The 12,984-nt window shown below is 47.1% G+C and overlaps 1 protein-coding gene across 1 annotated transcript; it reads right to left on the bottom strand.

Annotated features, from left to right (window-relative positions):
* Positions 1-246: 246 nt before the first annotated feature.
* LOC125519978 (putative serine/threonine-protein kinase BSK3) lies at positions 247-9,645 on the bottom strand. The gene is made up of 11 exons (XM_048684755.2): positions 9,225-9,645; positions 8,925-9,151; positions 8,387-8,522; positions 7,795-7,928; positions 7,591-7,696; positions 4,381-4,466; positions 3,862-4,050; positions 3,580-3,744; positions 1,595-1,708; positions 1,073-1,336; positions 247-876 (listed from the first exon to the last, which is right to left on the bottom strand). Exons 1-10 carry the CDS (start codon positions 9,319-9,321, stop codon positions 1,094-1,096), a joined length of 1,497 nt encoding a protein of 498 aa, XP_048540712.2. The 5' UTR covers positions 9,322-9,645; the 3' UTR covers positions 247-876; positions 1,073-1,093.
* Positions 9,646-12,984: the final 3,339 nt, after the last annotated feature.

Consider the following 12,984-nt stretch of genomic DNA (forward strand, 5'->3'; position numbering starts at 1 on the left):
ACAAAACAACTTAGGTGTAGAAGAAACAAAAATATAATACTCCCTCCAATCCAAATTAGTTGTCGCTATCCATATTAGTTGTCGCTCAGACGAATATATCTACCTATTTATGTAATTTAAAATCATGAAACGGTGGCGCTGGTGTTTATAAAGAACGTCCTACTATTTAGGAAACACAACACATAGCTTGGAGTACATTTTGGATGCCCATTACCAGGACAAGAGAAAATAGAAAGATACCCCAACTGATCACAACATACCAGGAAACGCACTGTATGCCACCAACCATTTCATGGCTTACGGGACCAACAAAGTAGCATGATCTGTTCCCAATAGAGCCTTCTCACAAATATACAAAGCTCACACTGTGCCCACGATTGAACCATTACAGGAGAGTTCAGCAATCTTCTCTCAACTACACTCCTAATAATACCAATCGTACATGACCCAAATCACAGTGCCCAGCTGAGCTGAGAACCAAGACAAGAGCAAAAAGACCAAACACCACTTGCTCTACAAACCCTACAATCTATCACCAACACTAACATGATCTGATGGGTGATGATGATGATGTTTGACAGAACAGATGGCCACCTTTTCTTCCTTTCTACATCTCCTCTTTTATGTGGCAGGGTGACCTGGATGAAGAGGCTCACCTCCTCTCCCCTTGTTAACTCCATGTAGGATAAACATTTTTATTCACCGCCGGTATCTCCTCTGTCTTGCCTTCTCTCCAGTCTATTCTATCTATGCATGTTTTTCGTATATACACCACAAATTATATATGTATCACAAGGCTAACTGACGGTCTCCATGCGCCTAAGCCAGATTAACAATTGCTGTTGTCTCCAACAAATTATGTCCAAATGCAAGCACCTGAACAAAAACATATAAGATTCTCACTAGAATAATGGTGACGACACTTCAATATCCAAATGATGCTATGATTTTCAAATTTTCTTCTTCCAGAAGTCAAGCACTTGTGGCAAATGTTGTTTGGCACTTTATAGTAACTAGGTTACCAAGCTATGAACATGGCCTTATGTTTCAAAAGAGGGGAGGGATTACATACCTGATGTTCAGCTATCCATCTTCAATGCCCCTTACTCCTTGTCTCCACAGCCGAACCATCCTTGAGTGCTTCTCGAGCTTCGTTTTCTTTTCCTAATGAAAATAGGGCCGCAGCCTGAAGATAAAATGCAGTTGGCCATGTAGGAAATATCGCCAGAGCCTGCACTGCATCATCCAGAGCTTCTTGTGGCATGTCATTCATGAGATATGACAAGCAACGCCTCGCATAAATTGTTGGTGAAACCATGGTACCAACATCAATGAACTGCATGGCAATTAAGAAAGATAATCAGAAATGAACTCCAGGAACAAGGATTTGTGATCAAATACAAACAGCTTAAAGCTACATTTTTCCAAAAGAAAGATACATGGCCAAGCAATTTAGTCGTGGTTGTTGCAAAAGATGGACCACACCAAATTCAAGCCATATTATAAAAATCATACATGGTGTCATGGATTAAGTATGACCCAATGATAACAAATGACAACTTAAGAGAAACCAAATAAGCAAATGAGGGACAACCTGAGAGTAGCAATCAATGGCCATGCTAAAATCCTTTTGTCGAAATGCAGTGTCGCCCTTCTTCTTTGAATCAATTGTAGCTTGCATTTGATTAGTCCACATCTGAAATGAGAGCTGCAACCGAGAAGAAACAAGTTAGGTGAAATGCACCTAACAGAAATATTAAAAATCCACTAAACCCTAATACATTGTTATTCATTTATTTAACACCCGGATAATTTTTCTTTCTTTAGTAAAAAATATAAAGCTCTACCATTGAACTGGACGACTCCTTTGATGATACCAGCAGGCGTTTTGTGCGCCGAATCCAGAGTCTGAGGTCAAGGAGGCTTTAAAAGGATGAAAGGAAGCAAGGCGATGGGCCCTGATTGTATCCCCATTGAGGTATGGGGAGGCCTCGGGGACATAGCGATAGTATGGCTAACCAAGCTTTTCAGCCTCATTTTTCGGGCAAACAAGATGCCAGAAGAATGGAGACGGAGTATATTAGTACCAATCTTCAAGAACAAGGGGGATGTTCAGAGTTGTACTAATTACCATGGAATTAAGCTAATGAGCCATACAATGAAGCTATGGGAGAGTGTCATTGAGCACCGCTTAAGAAGAATGACACGCGTGACCAAAAATCAGTTTGGTTTCATGCCTGGGAGGTCGACCATGGAAGCCATTTTCTTTGTACGACAACTTATGGAGAGATACAGGGAGCAAAAGAAGGACCTGCATATGGTGTTCATTGACTTGGAGAAGGCCTATGATAAGATACCGCGGAATGTCATGTGGTGGGCCTTGGAGAAACACAAAGTCCCAGCAAAGTACATTACCCTCATCAAGGACATGTACGATAATGTTGTGACAAGTGTTCGAACAAGTGATGGCGACACTGATGACTTCCCGATTAAAATAGGACTACACCAGGGGTCTATATGCTCTTTGCGGATGATGTGGTGCTACTCGACGATAGTCGGATGGGGGTCAATAGGAAGTTAAAGCTATCGAGACAAACCTTGTAATCTAAAGGTTTAAGGTTTAGTAGAACTAAAACTGAGTACAAGAGGTGCGGTTTCAATACTACTAGGCACGAGGAAAAGGAGGAGGTTAGCCTTGATGGGCAGGTGGTGCCTTAGAAGGATACCTTTCCGATATTTGGGGTCAATGCTGCAGAAGGATTGGGATATTGACGAAGATGTGAACCATTGAATCAAAGTCGGATGGATGAAGTGGCGCCAAGCTTCTGTCATTCTCTGTGACAAGAGAGTGCCACAAAAGCTAAAAGGCAAGTTCTATAGGACCGCGATTCGACCCGCAATGTTGTATGGCGTTGAGTGTTGGCCGACTAAAAGGCGACATGTTCAACAGTTAGGCGTGGCAGAGATGCGCATGTTGAGATGGACGTGTGGTCACACAAGGAAGGGCCGGGTCCAGAATGATGATATACAAGATAGAGTTGGGGTAGCACCGATTGAAGAGAAGCTTGTCCAACATCCTCAGAGATGGTTTGGGCATATTCAGCGCATGCCTCCAGAAGCTCCAGTGTGTAGCGGACGGCTAAAGTGTGTTGATAGCCTGATAATGTCAAGAGAGGTCGGGGTAGACCGAACTTGACATGGGAGGAGTTTGTAAAGAGAGATTTGAAAGACTGGAGTATCACCAAAGAACTAGCCATGAAAAGACTCACCCAGGTTCAAGGCATGGTACTTGCAATTTGGGTTTGTTGCACCAATTATACTGTAGGGGGTTCCTTTACAGTCTTTCTGTCAAAAAAAAAAACTAGCCATGAACAGGGGTGCATGGAAACTTGCTATCCATGTGCCAGAACCATGAGTTGGCCGTGAGATCTTATGGGTTTCACCTCTAACATACCCCAACTTGTTTGGGACTAAAGGCTTTTTTGTTGTTGTTGCAAAAAATATAAAGCATGCACATGGAGTTTTACCTTTAAGTACACATCAAGTAGACAGTGAATCAAAGGGGGAAAAAATACTTGCCTCATTTGCTGTTCCCTCGTCATCTTTATAGCCAGCGGTTTCTAGATGTTCATGTATTGCAGTAAGATCCTTTCTGGAGCAAGCTTCAGCAAGAGGAGAAAGATGAATTGATTGAAGAGTAAATGCACCACCACGGGGCTTATCCATCAGATCATAAGATTGGGACTGCAAAACGTATCAATAGTATCACAACCTTGAGTTCAAAACAATTAAGTACACAATCAAGGAACATGGGCATGCTTTTATTCTATACTGGAGATGCATGACAAGATATATATTCACCTCAACGTCCTTCTGAAGAGAAGCCAGTGCAAGAACCAAAGATCTTACATTAGGCCGCTCTCGTGGTTCATAATGCAGGCACCTTGAAGCTAAACGCATCAGGTCTGTTCCTTCCTCGTTCGAAAATTGGCCCTCTAAACAGGAGTCTATGAGCATACTGAAGTTTCGATCACGAATCAGGTCAAGAGCCTGGACATATGGGCAGTAAATCAGTTTCGTTGCAACAAAACATTATTTTGATTGTTCTTCTTAAGTTTTACCCAGTTATTAAATATTTCCCACTCCATCCTACTGTCGCTTTTCTAGATTATATACAAGTAGAGGTGTGCATAGATGCAGTAAAGTTCAAAGTAAAATACTGGTTTGTTCATTTATCCCACATAGAACCATCATTAAAGCACCCTTCAACATGCTTTAAGTTCAAACTATGTCAAAGATGATGGTCATGACAGAACTACGACGAAAATGATCAAAGCAACATAGATATACTGATAAAGAAATCAAGGCAAGAAAATTTACATGGCTAGGAGGAATATGCTTCCCACTAAGAACATCCAACAACAATGTGCCAAAGCTGTATATGACACTTTCCGGAGTTATTCTTCCTGCAGGTAAAACTGAAGCGTTAGAGCCAAACCATAGCTTTAAAAGCTCAATGACAAATGGATCCTCACGTGTGCACTAGGCCAAGGCAATACAAATTAGAAAAACGAAAACTCCATTTATTGCAACTAAAAAAATTCAATTCATAATGCCTCCCGCTAACTGCTATACCGAAAAAGGCTTTCGCCCCGCTTTATATATAAAGCAACGATCAACAGCACTCGGTACAAACACACACCCCCACAACACACGAACACACACACCCAAGGCAAGCTGTATATGACACTTTCCGGAGTTATTCTTCCTGCAGGTAAAACTGAAGCGTTAGAGCCAAACCATAGCTTTAAAAGCTCAATGACAAATGGATCCTCACGTGTGCACTAGGCCAAGGCAATACAAATTAGAAAAACGAAAACTCCATTTATTGCAACTAAAAAAATTCAATTCATAATGCCTCCCGCTAACTGCTATACCGAAAAAGGCTTTCGCCCCGCTTTATATATAAAGCAACGATCAACAGCACTCGGTACAAACACACACACCCACAACACACGAACACACACACCCAAGGCAGGATACATAGGCACTGAGCACAGCAACACCAGCCCTAGCACTATAAGAGCAGCCGGGGGCTACCGCCGTGAACACGCCACCGCGAAGAAGTGAAGCCGCATATGACGAACCGTGGGCTCTAAGGCGGCGCCTTCAGGAAGGATACGACACCGGAGCACCGCCACTGCCCGATCCGAAGATCAGAGTTTCCCCTGGAGCAACACGACGGGCAATGAGAGCCGCGACGACGCCTTCAAGAAGGGAACGAGCTTCGCCGCCGCCGGTCCGTCTGAAGATAGAGCGGGTTTTCACCCTGGCCACACTCACCGCCACACCCCGGCTACCATGCCGCCCACACGGCCGTGGCATCCGGGCAGCACCGAGCCACGGGCTCTGCCCATGAGCACCGCAAAACCACCACCAGGGCCGCCGCCCCGGCATCCAAGACCTTGACACCATCTCACCGGAGACCCGCCGCTACCCCAACCAAAGAAACGAGTGGAAAGGACCCGCCTTTCGCACCCCTGGGCAGCCCCCAGTGCCGAGACCCAAAAGGCCGGCCAAACCTGGCCTCATCGGCCCGTCCTGCGGCATCGGGCGCAAGACGAGCTCGGTCCTGCCGCCGGCGCGAAACACGCATGGTCCTGACGCCAAGCGCGAGACGGGCTTGGTCCTGCTACCGGGCGCGAGACGAGGTCAGTCCTGCTGCCGGGTGCGGGACGAGTGATGAACCGCAACTGGGGGAAGGCCACCCTTTCGACGAAGATAGTGGCCGGACGACGAGGTGAAGGATCGAAGGTCGAAACAGGCCGCCTACAGACGAGCAGACTCCGGAGATCCAGCCGCCACTGAAGCCGGCTCGGCGAATGGTAGCCACCATCCAGAGGACCAAGCCACCTCGTCGCCGCCGTCCACAGCCAAAAGAGCAGCCACGCCGGGCCGATGCCTTAACCCGCGCCGCCCGCGGAAAACACCAAATCCGGCCGGCACTCGCCGCCACCAAGCCGCTGAAGCGCCGTCGTGCACGCCCCACCATGCCAGGAGCCAGCCCAAACAAGGTGGCCGTCGTCCCCCAGCCTGCGCCGCCACAGCCCTCGTCGCCAACCGCCCGGATCTGATGGAGCCATCGTCGTAGCTAGCCGCCCCGCCTCACCAAGTGCCGGCGCGCCCCACTAGAAATTCCACGCAGCCACCGCCGCTCCGACATACAGCCGCACCCACAACACGGCCGGTCGCGTCGCCGCCCCACGCGAGCGCTGCACTCCTCACCAGCAGGCCACGTCCCGCGCCTTAGAACACCAGGGGAGGAGGGAAGAAGGCCCCGCCGCCACTGGCGCCAGCCAGGCTTCGCCCGGCGGCACTGTCAGGCGGCGGCGAGGAGGGAAGGAGGTGTTGGCGGGCAGCGGCTAGGGTTTCACCCTGCCGCCCACGAGAGCGGCTCGGGCAAACAGGGGAAAGTTTTCGAAGGCAGTATCATTCTGGGATGTCAAACAATTTGACTGGTAATATCCCAAAAAACGCTAACTGCTATATGCATCTTCGTAAATCATCAACCCGTTTCATCACCATGGTGCTCATCGGGTGGGTGGGGGGGGGGGGGGGGGGGGGGTTGCTCCCCATGATGACTGTTGTCATTCCTGAACAACGTAGTTTGCTGGCCGGGGCGATGGGAAGACGCGGTGTATGTCACGCATCCTTGTACGCTGACCACATTGTTGTATTCCTCAACCCAGATCCCCAGGAATGCGATATCATTCTGTGCCTCCTGATGTTCTTTGGCGTGGCTACAGGTCTGCACATGAAAAGCTGACGAGATAGCAGTCATCACGCAGCACCTGACCTGTCTGATCCAAGAATTTCCCATCAGGTATCTTGGAATCCCCCTCTTGATCTGGGGAGCCGGGCTTAGGCTCCTCTCCGTGTACAGTTTCTGTTTTTGTTTTAGCTTTTCTTTTCAGTAGCCTAGGTAGTTTAGGCTCCTGTCCCTGTATAGTTTCTGTTTTTGTTTTAGCTTTTCTTTTCAGTAGCCTAGGTAGTTTTTTCTTAGCTTACTCGCTTCTTTCTATTTTCTCCGGTTGAACTGTTTGCTTCATTTCAAGGCTCTTCGTCTTAACACAAAAAGACACGCAGTCTTGTGCATGTTTGATAAAAGAATGTTCAAAGAGCAAACTGGTATTGTATTTATTAAAAACATGCATCAATCTCGAGACCAAAAGAAAGGCTATTACAATATTATAATTTATCTCCTCCCTTCTATGTAACTGCAGAAGGCTATAGTTTGCTATGCAAATAAGTACATCACAATATCACATACCGGTGTAAGCTAATTTCATACATTCATCAGATATATGAGCCACCTTCAGTGAATAGACTAATTGAGTTGCAAAGACACCAAGTTTCTGATAATCCTGACAGCATTTTTAATGGTACTGTAATAAAAATGCCAGGCGTAACTAGTGGCTAGTGATATCTCCATAGCAACATAGCCTAACACAAGGCTCTTCCTCTAAACAATCGCACTAAAGGTACCCATTTTAAGCTATTTTTAGCACATTCCAGGAATTAAGGACTCACCAGTCCTCATATATTCAGGAGGAGTGAATGCCAAATTGGTGCTGTAACTTTTGCCATCCCGACTGTTCTTCATTAGGCCGAAACATGAAAGCCTAGGGTTGCAGTCCTGCAGGGTGTCAACTGTTAACAATCTAGAAAGTTGCAAGCATACTGACATTGGCAGGGTGATGTCTACATTTAAATAAAAGTACACATGATACTCACATCATCAAACAGAACTCTATAGGCATTAAGATCATGATAGAGAGCCCGCTCCTTGCTTATGCAGTAGTCTAAAGCCTCGGCAAGATACAGAACAACCCGTAATCTCATGGGCCATACCATTGCCTGTGACTCCCCTGTGAAATGGCAAATGTGATGTGAAATAAGAATCACATTTTGATCAACATAAAAGGAATAATTGGGCAAGGCATAAGTAGTACTGTATAACAGTCGTTATCTGTAAATGTGATAGGATTTACAGTGGAGTGGAAAAATGCTTCTTTTTATGGGTGTATTGTTAGCATGAGAAAGATTTCAGAAATACAGGAAATAACAATCAACATAGTCTCTTTTATTTGCTGCAATCAAGCTTCCAATTTATTATGCACATGTTCAGTTAAGTACATTTTCAGCACAGGACTATGTGGAAACTGCTAAATACTCTTCATGCAAGCTATCCATAAAAAATCATAATTGCAGCCTCCTACAGAAACATTCTCAACCACGACTTTGGTGGAACTAAAAGGGGGAATAGATGAAATTAACAAGCTTTCTTCATGAGGACATGGTTACAACATCAAAGAGATCAACTCACAATGGAACAGATGCTTCGCCAGTGTGTCGTTGGGCATGTACTCAGCAACAAGTAATCTTTCATCGGCTTCACAGCAACAACCAAGCAAATTTACGATTCTTTTGTTCCGGAGCTGGCCAACAGACTTCGCTTCTTCCTGAAAGCATAGAACCATTTCCCAAGGGTCAGTCCCTGGGGTTCTGAATGTTGCACTGGACCAGTTGCAAAATTTGAAGAAAGATTCTAGTCCAGACAAAAGGAGACAATTTGCATTATTCTGAACTCCCTTTTGGGTTGAAGCTAGCAGATGCAGAGTAAGAGAAATTCGGTAGCTAAATGTAGCAGCTGGTGCATGTAAACTATTTTGGGAGCCAAAAATACAGGTGATAAATACTTGTATTTCATCTACAAGCTGTATTTATATACCCAAGAAAAGCAACACGTGCCGTTCGAAAACCACCAAAATGCGTGTGGATGACTCTATTTCCAGGATGGACGATAAAACCAGCGAGACAATAAAAGGTGGAGTCTTGTGGATACTCAAGGGATTCCCACCCACCATGAACTGGCGCGGGTCGGGCCAGGCAGAGCGGCTGAAGCGCTTGACGGCGATACGGCGCTGGGCGTCGAGCTTGCCCTTGTAGACGACGTTAGGCGCCTTGTCGCCGCTTTCGGAGATGATGTTCTCGGCGGTGAAGCCCGAGGTGGCGAGGCGCAGCTGCTGGAAGGTGAAGTCCTGGAATGGCGGGAGGTCGTACCGGTCCCCCGCCGCCCCCTCCTCCCCATCTGAAATTTCCTCAATCAGCACACGGGCAGGAAGGATGCTCGAGATCAGAATAGAAACCGATCGGGGACGCACCGGCGGCGTCGGGCTTGAGCTTGAGGTCGTCCACCCCATTGCGATCGGACTCGCGGCAGCAGCAGCAGCACAGCAGCCTCCACGGCGGCGCCCCCATTTTCCAAGAAACCGAAAGCGGGGGCGGGGAGATGGTCTTGGCGGATCTGGGGAAGCGAAGTGCGCGAGGGGACACGGAGTGGGGGGCAGGTAAGGTGGGTTGACGACGAGGCGGCGGGCGCGGGTAGTGGGGCGGGGGCGGGGGCGGGGTAGGCACGCGCGGACTTGTTCTTCTTCAACCTCCTTTTTCGGTTGATTCGGCTCGAGATTTTCGCTTTCCCGCACGCCTAACGAGACTTTTGAGTTGGAGCTGGCGAGTATGAACTCCTCCTCATTTTTGTTTTGCTCGCGGGATCCACGCGGAGAGGACCCAGGACCAGGAAGCCATCGCCATGGCGTAGCGACGGGAGCACCTTTGTGACGGGAGTGGGGGCGGACTTTGACAGCGGTAGTTCCAGATATTTTAGCCGGGGCATCTTTAACTTGAACTCGTAAAGATAACGGAGATCAGTCCGCGGTTATGGATGAGGGAGAAAGCTATCCAACACTGCATGCATATATTTTGAACTATTTTCCAACAAATCGAATGAAATTCGGGCAAACAAAGCCGGATTTCATATAAACATGCTGGATTCATACAAACGGATAAAAACGGTTATATTTTGAACATATTTTTAACTACTTTCTCCGTCTTAAAATGTAAGATAGTGTCAAAAAAGTCTTGTATTTTGGGATGGAGGAAGTAAAAATCTAAAACTATGTACACGTACGGTCGTGCGGAGCTCCATTCCCACGATACGAATATACTACATTAGTCTACGGCCGGTCGTGACAGATCTCTTTGTCTTTCTCATGTCTGACAGCTTGCTAACCTCACTGCCGGGAGCCCCAGAGGCATATTCTTTCCCGTATCTTTCCTATGACCGGCTGCGTCGCTCATTAGAGTTGCAAAGAGAATGCTTCAATCGGAGAGGATGGGTGCGCAGGCGGGTACCCAGGATGGTCTGAGATAAAGAATAAGGTCATCGGCGGTGGCCTTCCTAGGACCAAAGCGACGGTGGCCTCCCGTGTTCTACTTCTCCTTGATGATGGCGGCGGGCGCGGATGTGCGAGCCACCACCTTGTCGACATCCGCGTAGCCGGCTTCTTTCTCTGCCTGCCCAGCGTTGCGTTTAATGTTGGCCCGCTCGTGAATGGATGTGTGTCTGAAGGAGGTTTCTCGGCTTTCACGCGGGTTTAATGTAGGCGTTTTAATGCGGTGAGGAGGTGTATTTAGTCGGGCGTGCACGCGTCGTCCTCGGCCAGCGCGTCGCTTCAATGACGATGGCACTGAGAGATCAAGTGCGCCCTGAGTTGCCTTCAATGTGGAGCGGCACGCTGTACAACGACTGGCGCCGGGCGGGAAACGAGCACAGGTGGGGGAAGGGATTTTTGGTGGGCCAGGCGGTCAGAAGCGGGCTTGGGATCGACCCAAACTCCCGCAAATTCCCCATGTTTGTCTTCAATTTGTGGGAGAAATCAACGCCTGTACCACTCCATGGACCGATACAAGACTGCGTTAGATGGCTTTAAAGGTCCAGACAACACGGTCCGGACGGTTGCTGGAGGTTTACGGGTCCACCTTGGAGATGCCCTTATTATTACTATCCTGTTCGCAAACACAAGATGTTTTTCTATAAAATATAAGATGTTTTTAATATTTTATTAATATAAACTACATACAAACTAAAATGAATAAACAAACACATTAAAACACATCTATATATTTGGAAAAAACGTAAAGAAAACTTGTATTTGTGAATGAGGAAGTACCAGAGAGAATATTTAGTTCTCATTAGAATTGCCACACTAGAAAAGTCTTCAAAATCATCATGCTACCTAAGAGCATCTATAACCACAATTTTCTAAAAAATAATGGGGAACTTTTAATTTATTTATTTTCAATTATGGTAGTACGACGAACACCAGAAATAATAAAGATTTCATTCAGATCCGTAGACCACCTAGCGACGACTATTAGCACTGAAGCGAGTCGAAGGCGCGACGCCATCGTCACATCTCCCTTGCCGGAGCCTGACACAACTTGTTGTAGTAGACAGTCGAAAAGTCATCGTGCTAAGGCCCCATAAGACCAACACACCAGTACAACAACCGCCGCGGATGAAGAAGAGTGTAGGTTGAAAGGATCCAACCTGAAGACACTCGGACAAAGACGAACAAAGACTGGATCCGGGCAAAGCACTAACTGAATCCCACGAGATCCGTCGGATACACACTTCCACTCACCCTCTGACGATGCTAGACGCACCACCGAGATGGGGGCTAGGCGGGGGAAATCTTATTCCATCTTCAAGGAGCTGTCGTCGTCTCGTCTTACTGAGCAAGACACAAAACCTAACAAAACTTGAAGAAGCACCTAACAACGGAGCCCTCCTGCTGGTAAGGTCTGGGATCCACCACGCACACATGGCCCTAAGGCCACATGAGACGTGGTAGATCGGCGGCGCTGCCGACGGGAGGCAGAAATCCTAGCCCCCACGCCCTAGCCGCTGGTTTCCACTCGCCCCCTACATACAATCCAATCCACCCATCGGATCCTATTCTACTCCGGCGAGCTCGCATCATCACCCAATCTACATCAACAATCTGTTCCTCTACTAACCATGGCCTTGGCGGATCTCAACTTCGATACCGGTTAGGACTTTGCAGCCGAAGTGTTGAGGAAATGGGGGGTTCCAATCAATTATGAAGAAGACAAAGATCTTGAGGAATTTCTCCTTATGGCTGAGTTCACTAGATCATAGATCAGACTCACGGAAGAATCTGTAAGATTTTCGGTGTCATCTAAAGAGGTTGGTTTCTCGATCATCGAGGGAGGTAACATTTCTCTACCTCTCCTCAATGTCAACTTCCTACTTTGGGCAACGATGGGCCGAATTCTTGTTGGGAGCTCGATCAATATCTCCAAGAGAAAGAGGATGCATGGACTCGTATCTTTCGTCGTCATCCTAGGAAATCTTACCTTCAAGCTCTTAGAACACCTAGTTTCTACCATGATCAGATCAAAAATAATTATAGATCCTCTGCTGCTCATGGGGGGATTTCAAACTAAGCTTCATCATCGGGTCAAATTCGACTCACAGGAGCTAATGCCATCCATAGAGCGGTTACCAGTAACAAAGCGGGATTAACGCATTTTCAAAATCGCCCACAGGAATCTTCATGTCTTTGTTGTCACTCATCTGGTCACGCTCGGCCCAATTGCACAAATCGGATTAACTGTAGAGCCTGCAAACGCCCAGCCCAACCTGTCGTGGTTTTGTCACAATAGATGCCCTTAAAAAAGACTTAGATGTGAGGCCATCACAGCTAGGTAGTAGCTTGAATGGGGTTGTACAAAATCGAGAGATATGAGTTTACCTAGGTTCGGCCCCTCACGATCGAGATAAAAAGCCTACATCCTGCTTTGGTTATATTGATGGCGTTATCGATTACAAGGATGCGAATTCGCTAACCTAGCTCTCGACTGATTGTAACTTAGTTCTCTCTGCCACAGGGGCTCCCCTTTATATAACAGGTGAGTCCCCCGACTTACAATTGACTACGGGTCGTAGTACAACCCATGTCTTAGTCTATTTCCTACTCATCTTGTTCCTCGCGTAAGAGAGATTCCTTCTGGCTTCCTTCTTGAGCCGGTCCTGCTAGATTCGAGGTTGTGAGCTAG

Source organism: Triticum urartu, chromosome 7A, assembly GCF_056163025.1.
Source record: "Triticum urartu cultivar PI428250 chromosome 7A, HENAU_Tu73, whole genome shotgun sequence".
In the NCBI taxonomy this organism is placed as follows: domain Eukaryota; kingdom Viridiplantae; phylum Streptophyta; class Magnoliopsida; order Poales; family Poaceae; genus Triticum; species Triticum urartu.